This window comes from Prunus persica, chromosome G2, assembly GCF_000346465.2.
Source record: "Prunus persica cultivar Lovell chromosome G2, Prunus_persica_NCBIv2, whole genome shotgun sequence".
In the NCBI taxonomy this organism is placed as follows: Eukaryota; Viridiplantae; Streptophyta; class Magnoliopsida; order Rosales; family Rosaceae; genus Prunus; species Prunus persica.
In genome coordinates this window covers 16,148,169-16,166,427 of record NC_034010.1, presented here as the reverse complement: position 1 = coordinate 16,166,427, position 18,259 = coordinate 16,148,169, and the positions used below count along the sequence as shown (strand labels likewise).

The following is an 18,259-nucleotide window of genomic DNA, read 5'->3' as shown; positions in this document are numbered from 1 at the left end:
AGTTTTATGTTGTATTATTTGCTTCAACTCGTTTGAGTGTGTTGCATACGATTCTCTCCTTGTAATTTGCTTGTGAGAGTTAATGGTAGTTTTGCATTTGTAGTTGAGTGATTAGGTGAGTCGTGTTCTTGCATGTTATGTCTAGGCTCTCAGTATCTTTAATGTATTCATTTTGGCCATGTGTGGCTATGTTGGGAGTTACATTATTGATGTCGGTGTACTCTCCCTAGACTAACCTTTTGATGGTTACTGTACTTCCATCTTTGTATTAACCCTAAAAATTAGGTATCTGTATCCTAAAAATTGGGTATATTCCTTCAGGTTATGTATTTAGGTGTAAATTTCCTAAAATTTGAAATTTGAAATAGCATAGTCTAATTTTCCCTCCTATTCTTTCCGGCAATTTTGCTTCTAATTTATCTTCTTTTTTGCTGAGAAGTCTTTGTTTCTTTCTTTATTGACTTGTGTTGTTAATTTGCACATGGCTTATTTATTGTTTCACCCTTGAAACGGATGCTCGATCTCACTTTATCCCCTTAAACTGAAATTTTCTCACTTAACACCCAGAATCTCTAAACATTGCTGAAATTTTCTCACTTTACCACTTTTGTTGTCCATTATTTATCCATATTGTCTCTTATGTCTAACTATCTCTCTCTCACCTCACTCGCTCTGCCTCTCTCTTCTCTCCCCTCCCCTTAACCCCCATCGCACCCCACCATTCTCTCTCTCTCTCTCTCTCTCTCTCTCTCTCTCTCTCTCTCTCTCTCTCTCTCTCTCTCTCTCTCTCTCTCTCTCTCTCTCTCTCTCTCTCTGCTAAGAGAGAATATGGGGAGTGACTATTGAGAAGATTTTTTTAAAATTTTTGAGTAGTGGTGGTTTGGGCTTGTTGAGTAATTCCATGGAGGGTTAGGTATGGGGTAGGGGTTGGTTTTGGCGAGGGGAGATGAGAGAAGAGAAAGGCATATAAGAGAAAGAGGCAGAGAGAAGAGAGAAGATAATGAGCTAAAATTACTGGAATGTCCATGCCACGTCATCACATTTAACGGTTTTGTGGATGGAAATAGATGAAAGTGGTAAAGTGAGAAAATTTCAGCAATTTTTAGAGATTCAAGTGGGTTAAATGAGAAAATTTCAGTTTGAGGGGGTAAAGTGAGACCGAGTGTTCGTTCTAGAGGGTGAAACAGTAAATAAGCCTTTGCATATTTTGTAAAGGCTAGTCTGACAAACTAATCCCATGTGGATTATGATATTTATAGTTCTATAATATAAAATTGTGTCTTTAATCATTACCAATTTCTAATTTTTCATTCTTCTTGTTTATTTTATTTTTAGCACAAGTGATATTGAAAAAGAGGGATTCGAACATAGGACCTCTAGTATAGGGAAAACTGCTCTTAACTATTTGAGCTACGTGTCCCTTGCTTCCACTCTACTTGACTTCCAACAGCGCCACATCTCTGATCACCTTTCTTCAAGTTTAAGAAAAAATTTGGATTTTTGAATGTTGAGAGCCATTAAAGATGTGGCACACTATTAATCACTGGGGTCCCATTATACTCTTTAAATATATGTCCCGTTTTTTTACTGAGTTTCGTTTATCGATCAGAGAGTAGTTTAGACCATTACCTGAGTCTCTATTATCCAATTTTTATTTTTTACTTTTTCAGAGTAATTAATTGTATAAAGAATTTAGCATTTTCCCGTTTCATACTCGTATTATACATGTACGTACATATTTTTAAATAATAATTTCGTTTTCCGTACACGTTTTAAAGACTTCGTAAAATATCTTTTTCATGTTTAATACATGTATGTTTTTACAAAATTTTCAATAATACACACAAATTCATGTATTATACACATAATTTTCACATATTATTGAATAAAAAAAAATATTTAAATATTTAAATAAATTATATTAAAATATTATATAGTGGCCGAACTTTTCATTTGTAACTTGTTAAAATTTTGCCGAATAAACACGTACATATTTTATTCGTATTTTTCTCGTTCTGTATTTTACTAACTATGAAAGAATTTAAGAGGCTAAGATTAATTCTTACTTGTTGTAAAAAAAATGCTTAACTGCTACAGTGCCCCTCGGAACATTGGTCAATTCTCACTTTACTCTCTCAAAGTTAAAGTGACCCACTTTACCCCATTGACCAATGTTTCGTGTATCATTTAACCACTTTCCGTCAATGCCATTCCAAGTTCCGTTAAAATGATGACGTGGCAGGGGTATATTGGTCAATTCAACTAAGCTAGGATTTTTCCCACCAATCTGAGGTTGTGACGTGTACTTGTGGACCCCATCTCTAACAACTAATGTAGCTAAAACAATCGAATTGATCTAAGCTGCCTGGCGAACCAAAAACCCAAATTGGCTTCCTCCTCCCATAAAAGAAGATAAATCCCTAGAAACCAGAGTTGGGTTTCCACGAAAATTGAAGATGAAGCCTGGAATAATTGGCAGAGGGGAAGAGTTGGATGTGGCGGCACCGCGTTGCTTTTGTGAGAAGATAGCTCGCTTACAAACTACGTGGACTGAGGCCAACCCACTTCGAAGATTCCATGTTTGTCCAAACTCATCAGGGGTAAGTTTTGTTGTTCAAAGTCTGTGAATTGGGTAAATTTTTTTTATTAATTTCTATTAATGGTTGATGCAGAGGATGAAAAAAGGATGTGAGTTTTTTGTTTGGATGGATGTTGAATTTCTGCCTAGAGAGAAGGCTCTGGTGAGTTGGCTACTTGGAAGATTGAAGGAACTTGAAAACGACGTTGGGCGTCGTCAATCAAGAGAAAGAAAGTTAATGGGTTGGCTTATTCTTTCTTGGGGTTTAGTAATGTTGTTGTTGTTTTGGCAATTTCTGTAACATTTGCCACAAAATGTTGCCATTGCAATGGAGGAATTAGGCAGATTTTAGAAGACCGTATTGCAACTGTATGTAAAATATCATGAATTGGTACGTATATAATGATGGAGGAACAAGGTTTGATTTTGCAACTGTATGTAACAATGTATTGTATTGGTACTTATCTAATGAATGTGATTTTTTAACACAATGTGGGAGTCAGTTTTTGGATTTTGGTACTTCTGTAATGGTATCAAAAGCATTACCAAAACAACAATACCTCCAACACTTCCTAGAAGGTACAAACAAAACTATACAAATCAACTTATCTAATGAATACCTGGAAACAGTTCATAACATTGATCAAATTTGCACAAAGTTGGAAACTGTTTATAGCACTGATCAAATCCTTATAGTTTATAACATCCATCAACTCCTCACAGTTTATAACATTACTGATCAAGTCCTTAACAGTTGGACTTGCAAAATAATACTTCAATCAAAAGCCCCATTTGAAAGGGTTGTCCTTAACACTTGTCCTTAACAGTTGGACTTGCAAAATAACAGTGGAATGAAAAGGTCTTCATAAGAGGCATTTTAACAAACCATATAACACTTGCACATCATTAGAATCTCCAAGGTTGATAACCATCCAACAAATCCTTCCGATTGATAAATTTCTTCCTCTTGGCAGGAGATTTGAACCACTTTTTGTTTGTACCATTGGCAAAAGGGTGTGATGAGCTTGCACTTGGTTGAGATCCATGCACAGTTTGAGATGTTTGGCCAGGTTGAGAACATTAGCCAGTTTGAGAACCTGGACAAGTTTGCATAGATTCACTTCCTTGCACAGATTGAGATCCTTGCACAGTTTGAGAACCATCCTTCTTTTTAGGAAATTTAATCCTCTTTGCCGAAGACTTGAACCTCTTTTTTTTTTTGGCAGTTTGAGAAGCTTGAGCAGTTTGAGAAGGTGGGGCAGTTTGAGAAGCTTAGGCTGTTTCAGACGCATGTGGAGTTTGAGAAGATTGGGTAGTTTCAGAACATTGGGCAGTTTCAGAACACTGGCCAATTTCCAACCTTCTTCTAACTTGAAAATTGAAGCACAAGGAAATTTACATCAACTATATCCCATACCTCTTCCTCTAAATATGTATGAAAGGAAAGTCACTTATAGGTTACTTGGCTCTTGATTGTCTTGTAACCCTTATGATTGATGTCATGTCAATTGTTTTCTTCATCTTTGGTTTACATGGGACCTAACATAAGAAGAGAATCACTTGAAAATAAATAATAAAGATCCAAAACAAATATGCATTGCCAATGTATTTTGGGAAGAGACTGCTAGTGCCTTCTTTTGTCTTAGAGCAGCTCCTCCTATTATGGCCTCCTTGTCTACAAAGTGAACACTTGGTTTCAAAGTTATACCTCTGCAACTTGGTGGCTGTAGGATTAGATTTGGTGGTTGTTCACCTGCTAACCTCATCCTCTTCTTCCTTATTCTCCCAAGTTGTTTGTGATAAAGTGGTGGCATCAAAGGAGGTCTATGACACTTAGGCCACAAGTCTTCACTTGTCATTAGGTGAACCATTGGAATATAAGCTCTCATAAAGGTTTCATTCTTGTAACAAGCATCAACATAAGCAATATGATCCTCATTTAGTTGCCCAAGGGCAGCACAAGAATGCTTTCATGGGATCCCAGCGATAACCCATCTCCTACATGAACAACTATGCCTTGCCAAATCAACCACAACCTGACTTCCATCATGGTTTTTGACCTCATATAAACTCTCCAGCAAGCTTTGGAATGCACCAAGCTAATTCTTTCTTCGTTTTCTCCAAAATGCCAAAACTTCTTGGGCCAATGTCATGTTTCCATCTCTCACAAAATGCTCTTCCAGTTGCCATCAACAACATAATATAGTATCTAATCCTCTCTAGAATGGTTAAAATAGGTTTGTCTCGGACTTCTACAAGGGCACCATTAAAAGCCTCACACATATTATTCAAAAGGATGTCACACTTGGAATGAGTTTTAAAGTGAGCTCTACACCATTGTGATGGATCTAAGGCGGTCACCTAATCAAAACCAGTAAGAAAAAAATTTGCTTCTTAGTTGTTGAGGCAGTGTCTGTGCTCAGCGTTTGGAAAATTATCATGTACTGCATTAATTAAGCCTTTTTGCTTATCTGTGATAAAGACATATCATGTGCTGTTTTCGATTCCAAGGTCCTCTGCCAACAGTTGACAAAACAATGACCATGTTTCATAATTCTCCACCTCAACCACTACATACGCAATAGGATGCATGCCATTGTTAGGATCCATACTAACAATAGATAACAATTGTCCAGGGTGATGACCTTTGATAACAAGCATCAAATCCTATCACTGGCCTACATCCCTGCAAAAACCCTTGTTTAACTGCAGCCAAGCAAATGTAAATCCTCTGAAACCTTAGCCTTTCACCCTCCAACTCACATTTGATAATGATTGTGCTACTCACATTTGTCCTTCTTAGTTCAGCAGCATAATACCATAATAACTCATAATGTTTTTCATAAGTCCCCTCAGATATGGATGTTGCCTTCTGCCTTGCCCTATATATGGGATTTAGAAGCTATCACAGACAAATCTTCTTGTACATGTTGCTTAAAAATTTCCATGTCCCAATTATGCAGTCTAGACAGTTGAGTAGCATATCTCTGAGCTAACCATGTTGAGTTAGCATGAAAGTTGTGGTCAACTGTCCCACAATCATACCAAATTCTTCACCTGAACCCATTCACTACCATTCATTGCTAAAGCAAAACAAACCCAGTTGCAATTCTCTGCACACACTGCCCTCACCCAATCACGATCATTGCATTTGAATTTAATCATCCTCGTGTTCATAATTGAATAGTTCCTAATTGCTTTCCTAAATAGGTTAGTGATTGCAAATGTTAAACCCAGCTTTGGGTCGGGATGTTACATAAGTAATGTGAGGTTGAGGTGAACTTAGAGTGGTGTGGGGTGTGAGGTTGATGAGTTATTTATTTATTTATTTTTTCTGTTGGGTGTGTATTTAGGGGTAGTATGGAAAGATAGTGGGGTTTTATTAGAAATTGTGAAAATTTGAATTAAAATTTGGGCTGAACTTTGAATATAGAGTGAACAAAGAGAAGTGAAGGGTTTAAATAGAAAATCACTATTTTAATCTAATTTTTTTAAAGTTGTTAGCATTCACGTTGGATAAGTTTCTAGCTTTTTTTTAGGTGGGTTATGTAAGTCTTTTAGGGGTCGTTTGGTATGATGGACTGTCATGGACTGGACTAAATCCTGGGACTGTCTTGAATTAGCTCGGATTGGCCTAAGTTGAATTAAGTACTGACCTACGTTTGGTGTTGCATCGGACTAAAAAGCTGGATTGTAAAAATAGTGAAGACCTATATTTAGTGTTGTGTCGGACTAAAAAATAATTATTTTAATATTTAATTTTAATTAGAAATTTTAACCTAAAAATAGATACATATAAAACTATATATAACTTTAAAAAAAAATTAAATACGAAAATTATAAATATATTGTAGCATTTTGTGCTTTCTTTTTTTATTCTTAATATTTTTAGGCATTGATAGCTTTTTTCACCCAAACATATCATTACCCAAAGCCCATTTTAATACTATTGCTTAAGACCCAAACCCATAAACAGATCTATGAAAAAAATATTAGGAAACGACGTCGTCACCCAAACATATCTTCTTCTTCCTCGTGAGCGCCGCTCTCTCTTTCTCTTCTCTCCCTCCCTCTCTCTTTCTCTCTCTCTCTCTCTCTCTCAGTTAGATATATTGGGTTTTAAATCAATACAATCTCATCATCATTTATTCTTCATGGAAACACAGATAGTTAAGGATTGGGAGAGACATTGATGGGTGCATATCCTGGACGTGCCATGAGCTTCATTACCAAAAGATCCAATCTAGATGCTCCGACTGTAAGGCCAACTATTAATTTTATGAAAGGAAAATTTTTGCATCAAGATTCAGTTATTTTTACAAGATCCATGCTTCTTAGGAGATGAATATGTGGGTGGCTTGGGATTCTTGGTGATGGGTTTGTGTGCGTGGCTTGAAGGTGGTGGTTATGAGAGAAGAAATTTGGGGGTAGCACTAGGCTTTGGGTTCTGCCACAGTCGATTCCGTCTATGGTGGTGTGGTTTTGATTCAAGCCAAGAAAATCCATCGGACTTGCATGTTCAAAATAACACGCTCACTATTTTGCGATCCCAATTTCGGGCTTTCTATATTAGACACACGAGTCCCCCTTTTTTTTAACTGTTGGACAATATAGTCTCATTTAAGTTAATCCCTTCCTTTGCCAAACATGGGTTTCAAGTGCTATTTAACACAGTCCAGTCCAGTGAGGCATAGTGAGGCATACCAAACATACCCTTAAAGTCATATTATAAAGAGGTAAACTTGTCTTTAAAATGTTGAGAATAAGTTGGGTGAAGAAATATGAGAGGATATGGAAATAGCATCCATAAAAATGATCGAAATGTTTTCCCCTATGCCTATTAGCCTATCAATGGCCAAGTCAAATGGGTATTTAAAATAACAAATGTGTATTGCTTCAATTGGTTAAAACAATCATGTTGAGTTTTTGAAATTAAAGGTGGGTGTTATGGCTTCGTGAGTTGGAATTAGGGTAGTGGCTAAGCGGAATTGGATGGAATTTGGGGGAGGAGGAGAGAGAGAGAGAGAGAAAGAGAGAGAGAGAGAGAGAGAGAGAGAGAGAGAGAGAGAGAGAGAGAGAGAGAGAGAGAGAGAGAGAGAGAGAGAGAGAGAAGGCTATGGGAGTGTTAGGTTAATTTTTATTATATTTTATATTTTATTTTATTTTATATTTTATTTTTCAGTCTTTAGTTCTTTTTAATGTATAAATTGATCAATTTTCCCTCATATTTAATGACAAATTGGATGTAATGTTGAGGATTTAGACGGTAGCCAGAAAATTGACGAAAATAAAAGTTCATATCGTTAATTTTCTAAAAAAAATGATATGAAGTATATCGAAAGATATATAAGTACAACAGGGCGCAAATCAACAGTTAGGTACAAATTCCCCCATAAATTTATGAACAAAACAACATATATCCTTCAAATTTGAGTCCAGTTACTTTGAAATAAAGAAGCAGAAGAAGAAGAAAAACAAAAAGCAAACTAAAAATGCAAAATAAAAAGTACAACATTAATAATATATATCTAGCCTCTAAGCCTTTTTTTCATCACATTGATCTGGATTGTTATCAACTTATCATCACATAGAGCCTATCTTGTAGATTGTCTATGAATCGAAAATACACATATCTCCATGTCTTGCTAATAACTAAAGAACCACAAACTCCCCAAAATCCTACTATGAACCCCAACGCAGTGAAAATATAAAACCACGGAAGTTGATGAAGTCCATTGTCCACGTCTTTATTGTTCTTGTTATCTGCATCAATGCCCTTACTTGGTCCGCACTTATTTGGAAGTGGGGCACCACAAAGTTTTGGATTCCCTTCAAAGGCAGAAGCGTCGAAAGTTTGGAGTTGGGAGCCTATTGGTATTGGTCCTTCGAGGTTATTGTAGGAGACATTAAATTCTTTCAAGAAATTAAGGCTCGCCAATGACGATGGGATTATTCCACACAAGTGATTCATAGAGAGGTTCAAAACCTCTAAATTTGTTAGGTTAGATATTTGGTCTGGAATGATGCCAGAGAAGTTGTTGGAGTCAAGAGCCAACTTGCGGAGAAGCTGCAATTGGCCGATCTCAGAAGGTATATAACCACTAATGTTATTCTTAGACAAATCTATCGTTGCTGGATAAAAATGTAATGTTTGCGATGTAAAAGTTTGATTTCCGGTTTTGCTGATGGTGAAGCTGAAGGCAGGAAATTCAAGTTCATAATTGTCTACTTGAGATGCAATATTAGGTTCATAAAGCAAACTTGGTAGTCGACAAAGTTGCTTTGGAAATTCACCTGAAATTCGGTTTTCTGACAAGCCTATATAAAACAGTCTAGGAAGAGTCCCCAACCAACTTGGAATTGGCCCTGTGATTTGATTAGAACGTAGAGCCAAGACCTCTAGATTCTTGAGCTTTGATAACCATAAAGGTATTTGACCAGTGAGGTTAGAATTAACCAAAGCCAAGATCCGAAGATTTTGGAATCCGTGAAAATCAACCATGTCATCATCAGATGGCATTCGCTCACCCACAAAGGAACCCGTAAGAAAGAGTGCGTGAAGACTTCTGCAACTCATCAATATCTTCATTGCCCCTGTGAGGTTGGTGAATTGGTTGAAACCAAGCGAGAGGAAGGACAAGGATTTCAATGAAAGTATCTCAGCTTGTATTTGTCCCTCTAGATGATTTCCAGTCAACCGAATGGCTTTTAGGAACCTACATGAGTAAAGGCTTACTGGAACCGTACCAGTGAAGTTATTGATCATTAGGTCGAGTTTAGTAAGTTGACTCAGTCTTGAGAAATCAAGCACAGAGATGTCTCCTTCCAAGTGGTTTATTCCCAAATGCAGTTCTACAAGGTTTGTGCAATTCATCAAAGATGGGGGCAACACACCTTCTAAATTGTTGAAATCTAAGGTCACAAACTTCAACTTGGAGAGCTTCCCCAAATTGAGGGGAAGCTCGCCACCAAACTGATTAAAGGAAAGGTCAAGGATGGCAAGGTTGGTGAAGTTGACAATTTTATCACTAATGGCTCCATGTAGTGAATTGAAAGGTAATGCAATTTCTTCAACTTTGGTAGCATTATAAATATCTTCTGGAAATAATCCTGAGATGTTATTGTGACCGGCACGAAAAACCTGCAGTTTGGAACACTTCCCTAGCCCAGGAGCAAGGTTGCCACTAAATACATTGGAAGAAAAATCCAATAGCCTAAGGAAGGGAGAATAATGTTGGAGACAAATAGATGATGGGACATATCCTGTGAAGGTATTGTTGCTGACATTGAAACTAGTCAAGTTGCTTGCTTGTTGGAAGAATGAAGATGGAATTGCACCAAAGAAGTGATTGCTGGACAAATCAACTATCCGTATATTAATAGATGGTAGAGAAAGTGGTAGTTTTCCAAAAATATGGTTATAGCTCAAATCAAGGATCTCAACTTGATTCAAAGACAAGAAGAACTGAGTTTCAAGTGAACCATATAGTGAATTGTGGGAAAGGTTCAAGTGGGTGAGATGGGTGAGATTTGCAAGTGAAAAGGGAGAGATACCTCCTTTGAGCCCTTTGGAAGATAAGAGCAAACGGGTGACCCAACCATCTTGATCACAAGTGATGCCCTTCCAACAACAGCAATCAAGGGATGTCCAATTTAAAGGAGGAGAAGATAGAGTGGCGGCAAATGACAGGAGGGAGTTGCGTTCAGTCTGTTTGCAGGCATGAATATTTGTAGATATAATGCAAGAGAATAAGAGGAAGAGAAGGAAGTCATGAGCCATTAGTTTATAAGCTTTCACTAGCATGTTGCTTTGTGTACGTGCCATTGCTCAAATGTATTTATATATATAAGAACAACCACGCTTGAAAACGATGCAAACCACCACCACACAATGCAAATTGAGAAGTCGGGAAACAACAACCCATGAATGCAAATTATTGATATTGAAACCTTTGGGCCACTAGAAGAGGACTTGGCCTTCACAAAGTCGTCAAAGTTGTTGCCGTGATATATCATATATGTTTTGACTGTTTCCTTTTATTTGTAAGGCAGCTGATAACTGATATTAATCACTCAAAGTCCACGTTTAAAAGTTGTTTTTCTTGTTGATTTGGAGGATAGTCATTTTTTCCAAGTTGTTTGCAATAATGTTGATAGCAATGATGTGAACTTTCAACTAACAACGATAATAAAATATTGATAGCAATAATGTTGATAGCAACAATAATGTGAACTTCTAACTAACATCGATAATAAAATATTGATAGCAATAATGTTGATAGCAATAATAATGTGAACTTCTAACTAACATCGATAATAAAATATTGATGGGAGATTCACTATTATATCCAATATAAGAGTCCAAATTATTAAAAAAAATCCTTATATGAAATGGACTTTGGAAACACACCTAAAGCCTATTTACAACATAACAAAAAAGCTTTTAACTTCTTTTAAATTACAAAACTACCATTGATTTCTTAAAACAAACTCAACCCCAAAACCTCATAAAAAAACCCAAAACACTCAATAGGGCATCAAAGTAATTTAATAATTAAAATTAAATTCAATAGTTCCAGCTATCATTTTTGGGGTTTTTTTGGGTGTGTCTATGAAAATTAAATGATGTAGGGTTTATTTATAGTTTTAGTGCTAAGAATGGGTATATGACTAAATATTTTTATTTATTTATAATTCTTCTTATTCTTTTTTTTTTTAATTTTTAAATCTTTAATTTTTGTCTTTTCTTGGGAAGTTAAGGGAAAATTGACCAAAATTTGGTAAATCTCTAACCTCCACATAGAACTACCACAACCGCAAGTATCAACATTGATGCATTGGATTCCTTTAGTCTCCTGACAAATTCAACTATAGAAAGAGACAGTTAGCAATGGTTAGTGAAACAAACACATCCATCATTCAATCTACCAGCTTCTTAAGAAAAAACTTCAAACCATTTAATAAGGTTGTGGACCCACTGAAGACTTACAGTCTCCATGCATATATGAACATTAGCCTCTCTACACGCGCTTCCGGTGAAAATTCCTGACATCCCCCCCGATGTCGGGCCCACTTCTAAAACTATATCATTTTTCCCAAAAAGGAATAAGGGCACGAGACTTTCTACCGAAATTTTGGCAGAGTCTCCCCTGTAAATTGAACATTCCCCAAATTTCAACATGCACAAAAACACATTTAATATCCCAACAGGCAACACGCACAAAATAATTTCATGCAATTCACAAACGCGACCTTCGGCCCTCACAAAAACCAAAGCGAAACCAAACAACCCACAAAATGACGAGGAACGCATTTTTGCTATGCTACTAATACTTGTACTTGCTCTGCTATTCTACCCCAGCCTAATAAAAATGAACGGATAAAAATAGGCATTTTAAATATTTAAATATTTAAGGACCGCCCCTTGTCTCTTATGTTATCCATTAATGAATTAGTACATATAGATTTTTATTAATTTTAATCTTAATCAAAATAATCAAAAAAAGAAAGGCAACGAATTTATTAACCGAGTATAAAGGAGAGAGAGGGATTCGAACCCTCGATAGTTCTTTGTTTCGAACTATACCAGTTTTCAAGACCGGAGCTATCAACCACTCGGCCATCTCTCCGAAATAAAATTTATATTTTATTCCACCCAATAAAACATGGACATATGAGTTGATACCATTAATATCTATAGAAAGATATCAGGTGTGAGTCTATAGGTCTATCTATATATATATATAATATAGATGCATGATCCAGCAAGCATGCCCCTTTGTTTTGTAAAGTAAAAAAAAGCAACCCTCGATTCCATGCAGTGGCAAAGGGTGGTAATAAGTCATTATAGAATCAATGATGGATTCATGGTAAAATCCTTCCATGATGCTTTTTTTTATATACAATTTTTTGGCTGATAAAGGGATCAAATGGTATAATTCTTTTGTTGGTAGATTGGAGGATTAGAAACATGACTATTGCTTTCCAATTGGCTGTTTTTGTATTAATTGCTACTTCATTAATCTTATTGATTAGTGTACCTGTTGTATTTGCTTCTCCCGAGGGTTGGTCGGGTAACAAAAATGTTGTATTTTCCGGTACATCATTATGGATTGGATTAGTCTTTCTGGTGGGTATCCTTAATTCTCTCATCTCTTGAACCTATTCGTTCTAGATCCAAAAATGAAATGACCCCTCCCTCCGAATTCCTTCAGGTTGTAAGACACATTAAAATTCAATATAAGTCCCAAAAATGCAAATAAAGAAAAGAAAAAAATTAGAAAAATTAGAGGGAGGGGTCAAACTTTTGTGTATTTGTATTATAAGTATTATAAGAAGTTTTAAAAGGATATAAATTTATATTTTATTTTTTTATATATAAAATATTATAAATACTAAATAAATTATATATAATGCGGATATAGTCAAATGGTAAAATTTCTCTTTGCCAAGGAGAAGATGCGGGTTCGAATCCTGCTATCCACCCAGGATAATGGGTAAATATATGAAATTTAATTAAATATTTAATGGATAAAGCATTAAGTATAATTGACCACGATAGTATAGTGGTTCTACTCTCCCCTTCCTCCTACCCAAAAGAAAACAGTAATTAATTATTAGATTTTTTTTGTCAAAAAAAAATGTTGCGGAGACGGGATTTGAACCAGTATGTAATTGATTCAATTATGGAATCAGTATGTAGATAAGATACTGAAAGTCGTGAATATTTTTGGTATTGCTTATAAGCGAATTGGAACCAGTATGTAATTGATTCAATTATGGAATCATGAATAATCATCTGTATTGAACCCATAATTCATTAGATACTTTTTATGAATGTCAATTAAGTATCGTAAGTAAATTGTTCCCGGTTGTTCAATCATTTGATAACCAAAGTCATTCTTTGATAAATGATCACTATGAGTTAGACTCAATAGAATCTGATCAATCCTTTTTTCTGTCATTAAGGTGGAGAACTGAACCAAGAATTCTCTTTCTTTATCATCAATCGAATCACTATTCGAGACCCATGATTCTATTTTATCATCAATCTAATCACCGTTCACGTTTTTTCTTTTTCTTATCAATGAATAGATCTCTTTACTTGTATGACTTAGATGTCTCGAATTTCTCAAAAAAACGATTCAATTGATGGGATTTGGTATGATACTTATGATATCGATGAGATTGATATTCAAATATTTCTTCTTAGAACGTATTGATTTGATCCCATAAGCGGGACCACCACCCCATACCATGTTGCCGACAGAAGCAGAACCCCGTATTTCTTCTAGAGAATCTCCTAATTGTTCCCGAGCAACTAGAAAGAGATTCTTTAACCAGAAAGAATTCAGTTCAGATGTAGGATACCTATCCAGAATTTTTCGCAACTCAATCATGTATGATGGAATCATCAAAGATTTGACCCTTTCGAACTCTGTCTGTAACTCACTATAGGCTCGAGAAACAAAGAGAAGATGTGTACGAACGAGATATCCAGCAACAAGAAGAAGGAAAAGGATTGAATAGAGGAACTCCCGAACATTTGGTGATCTCAGATGTGTCGATATCAATGATGACTCATTATTTCGATGAATCATTTCTTCGGACGGAAGAAGATTATGTAAACACTTACTCGAAATATCACTTATCAGATTCCATTGTGGAGGACACAATTTTTTCTGAAGAATTCGCCATGATATATCTGATCCATGCATAATATCATGAAAAATGGATACAAATTTTTGGCTGCTACTTAGTATCGACAATCGTTAGGTATGAATATGTTAGACACCTGTAACTCGATTGGTTAAATGGTATCTCTCTCCAAAAAAGCTTCTTTTTTTTTTACCGCCGCACAAAGAAAATATTTTCTTGCGAATGAACAAGATATTGAGGAATTGTCCATACGTAAAATCATAATTATTGATACGGGCCTTTTCCACATAAAAAGGGAATCCTTTGTTACAATAGAAGCAGAAGTGATGTGGATTATTCAATGTTTGAATTGAAATTGAGATACTGATGCAAGTTCTTCCCTTCTGAATCAGACAGATTCATATCTGAAAGAGGTTGACAATAAGTTCTTTCAAAATTTACTATTTGTCCCTCTGTTAGAAGTGTTGTGGAGGACACAATTTTTTCTGAAGAATTCGCCATGATATATCTGATCCATGCATAATATCATGAAAAATGGATACAAATTTTTGGCTGCTACTTAGTATCGACAATCGTTAGGTATGAATATGTTAGACACCTGTAACTCGATTGGTTAAATGGTATCTCTCTCCAAAAAAGCTTCTTTTTTTTTTACCGCCGCACAAAGAAAATATTTTCTTGCGAATGAACAAGATATTGAGGAATTGTCCATACGTAAAATCATAATTATTGATACGGGCCTTTTCCACATAAAAAGGGAATCCTTTGTTACAATAGAAGCAGAAGTGATGTGGATTATTCAAGAATCGAAGTCGATTTGCTTTATAAAAAGAAGATATCAATGAACTTCTATGAAATGGTTTCAGGGGATTCAGCCAATTGTCTTGATCGTGGGATATCATTGAGAAATAGGAATCCATGTTATCAAACGATTTTCTGCGATGATTTCTAGTATGGAATGAGTCAATCATCCACTTGGGTATCTTATTAAACAAAAATGGTGATATTGTTCCTCCATTGATCAAGAATTTAGATTTTTGGGAAGTCTCATGATCATCCAATAAGAAGGGTTTCAATTTTTTGAAATGAACGATTTGAAGACCTATTGATTGTAACAACTGATTGCAGAGTTGATCATTTGGACCTTTCAATTCATAGATGTGGATCTCGGACCTATGAATGGGGATATTCCTGAAACTCACAAAGAGAAAAGGAAGTGAGTTAGACAAAAAGAGAAGAAACTTGGACAAAAAGAGAAGTAACTTGGACAAAAAGAAAGGAAGTGACTTAGACAAATCTTTTTTGTCAACAACCTCAGACCAATCAATCGAATATTGATTAATACATAATCGATCAAACACTACTTGAAAATGAAAATGGCTCTTATGCTCAGAAATGAAATGTTCCAAATGTTCCTATAAATTCTTGCTCCCATTGGACCATTTGTATCTATATGCATTAGGATCCCGATTCACGAATCTCTCGGTTCGAGAAATAAAAATAAGAGGATCGAACCATTTCTTCTGACTCCTTTTCACAATTTGATAAATGTTGGATGATCGTATATTTCATTATAGTTATATGATTCAGAGTACTATTTCCTATTTGATTCCTTTGAATTCCATATTCGAAGTTGCGATTGGATCTATTCATTAAAAAGAATCGATTCAATACATTTCTTATGTACCCATAGGTGCTATATTGGATTTGAATCAGATTTCGGATCAATCTATATTGATTGACTGCCTCCATTATGTTGTTGCTAGCAAATACCACTATTTTTGGTTTTGGATCTTCCAAATCATTCCCGCAGGAGGTCTGAACCTATTTTTTTCTGATCCTTCGATAAAAAGATTCATTCTCTTTATAAAAAAATAAGAGGTAGAACCAATAAAGATTTCTTTTTCGATTCATCCATGGAGTTGAATACCTCATTCAAGAATTGTTTTTTATCCAATCCAATAGAAAAGGCAAATCCCTTATGATACACTAGATCTGGCTCAGTTATTGATAGAGTGAATAGATCTGTCATTTCTTGAAATCTCTCTTCTGGTTCAAAATCGTGGTGTAACGTGTATCCCCCCCTGTTCCGGTCATGGAATAGATGAAATAAATCAAAAAATGGATTTTTGTTCAAGAATGAAATCTTATTGGAACTGTCCATATCCAGTTCATCCTTCGGAACCATATCACATCCCGAATCTGATGAAATAGGATGAATTGAGACGGTATTTTGTAAATACGTAATTATCTTGAATATATTAACTATTTCTTTATTTTCCGATCGCCTAGAGGGACAAAGGAAACATCTTGTTCTTTCTTCAACAATTTCTAATCTCTAGTGGACCTCTCAGTAGGATTCAAACCCAGATGAAGTTCTGACCATCTGTCAGAGAAAAAAAAACGAATGGATCTTGTAGGATTCCCAAGAAATTCTTCGATTTCTTCTAGAAGCAGGTGCTTATTCATCTGCTTCTCATGTTCCGTGAATAGCCGGGATGAGGAATATCCAGAAAGGCATTTAGGAAATCGGTCTAATTCTATCTCTGTTCGTTCCGTTTGAAGAAAAGAAGGATCCCAAAGAATCGATCTTTCTTTTAGCTGTTGAATCTCTCTTTGATTGATCAATGTGTGATATTCTGAATCCTCATTACTAATGGAATGATCTCTGGATTGATCAGAAGATCCTTTTAATTGGCTAGAATCCGTTACTTGAACGAAACTAGATCTTGTGGAATCATATTGAATATTTGACGATACATTCCGTATCTTGCTAAAAAACCGATCCTTGTTTAACAACCACACATTGTCGAACCAATTCTCTCTCGATATGTTCATCAAAAAATCCGATTCGTGCGGATTTTCCCCCCAACTAAAGAAGAGATCTTGGAGGAATTGCCGCATATGAAATTGAGCACAATTTTGCATAGCACACTTGTTTCTCGAGAAGAGATGGGAAACATGCTCAATTTCATTTGATTGAATGGTTGACCCAGCTCCTTGTTGTTTGAAGAAACCCTCCGCTTCAACTGGTATTTTTTCTCGAAAAGCAAACATGAGATAACAAATCCAGTCTTTCACTAAGATTTCGAATAGCTGTCCCGAATTCAAGTTGATTATGTTTCGCCTCTTCCTCGGAGAAAGATGATCAAACAATTCCCAATCATGGTCCTTTCGGATCGAATCATCCATATAATATACAAAAAGAAACTCCAGATATTTTATATTTTTCTCTTTGAATGAAATCTCAATTCCAGCGACGGTTTCATTAGATATCTTACAACTAGAAGCCCTCTTTTTTCCGATCCAGTTCCTCCACCACCATGAACCCCAGTTAGATTCAGGCATGATACACTTTTTAGTTATTGGGAGAACCCAAGTACTCTCTTTCGGATCCAGGAAACAGGTCTCAGAGATCTTTTTTCCTTTTGGAAGATACAGGAGTGAAACAATCAACCTATTGATATTGGAAGTCCCAAAAGATTCTTCCAATGTTTCATTTCTAGGTCCAATGAAATTCATAGGTATAGGAAGAAGCCTTGTCAAATAGAGATTTTTTCTTTCAACCATCTTTCGATTGTTAATACGATATATAAGGACCGCTACTACAAATAGTACTTCACCCTTGATCGTGAAATATCGATTGCTTGTTGAACCCTGTAAAAGTGAATTGCGTGAAAGTAGGATACTCCAAATTTGGGAGTCCAAGAGTTTTATAAATGTTCTTGACGGAAAAAAAATGTGAATAAAAGATCCCACTGAATTGAATTTGGTCCATGAATCTAAGAAATAGTGAGAATTCTTGATCTCTCTCAATTCGAAAATCCAGGATTTGAATTGATGTCCTTTCATTGAGTCCTCCTAAATTGCATTGATTTATCCTAAAGATTTCATTTCAATTGGAATTTGGTTATTCACCATGTACGAGGATCCCCGCTAAGCATCCATGGCTGAATGGTTAAAGCGCCCAACTCATAATTGGCGAATTCGTAAGTTCAATTCCTACTGGATGCACGCCAATGG

At 35.8% G+C, this 18,259-nt stretch overlaps 1 protein-coding gene and 1 non-coding gene across 2 annotated transcripts; one reads left to right on the top strand and one right to left on the bottom strand.

Annotated features, from left to right (window-relative positions):
* LOC18785990 (receptor-like protein 2) lies at window positions 7,976-10,374 on the bottom strand. The gene has a single exon (XM_020556441.1). The coding sequence runs from the start codon at window positions 10,356-10,358 to the stop codon at window positions 8,151-8,153; it is 2,208 nt and encodes a 735-aa protein (XP_020412030.1). The 5' UTR covers window positions 10,359-10,374; the 3' UTR covers window positions 7,976-8,150.
* TRNAM-CAU lies at window positions 18,177-18,250 on the top strand. The gene has a single exon. It is a non-coding gene; the product is annotated as a tRNA-Met (tRNA).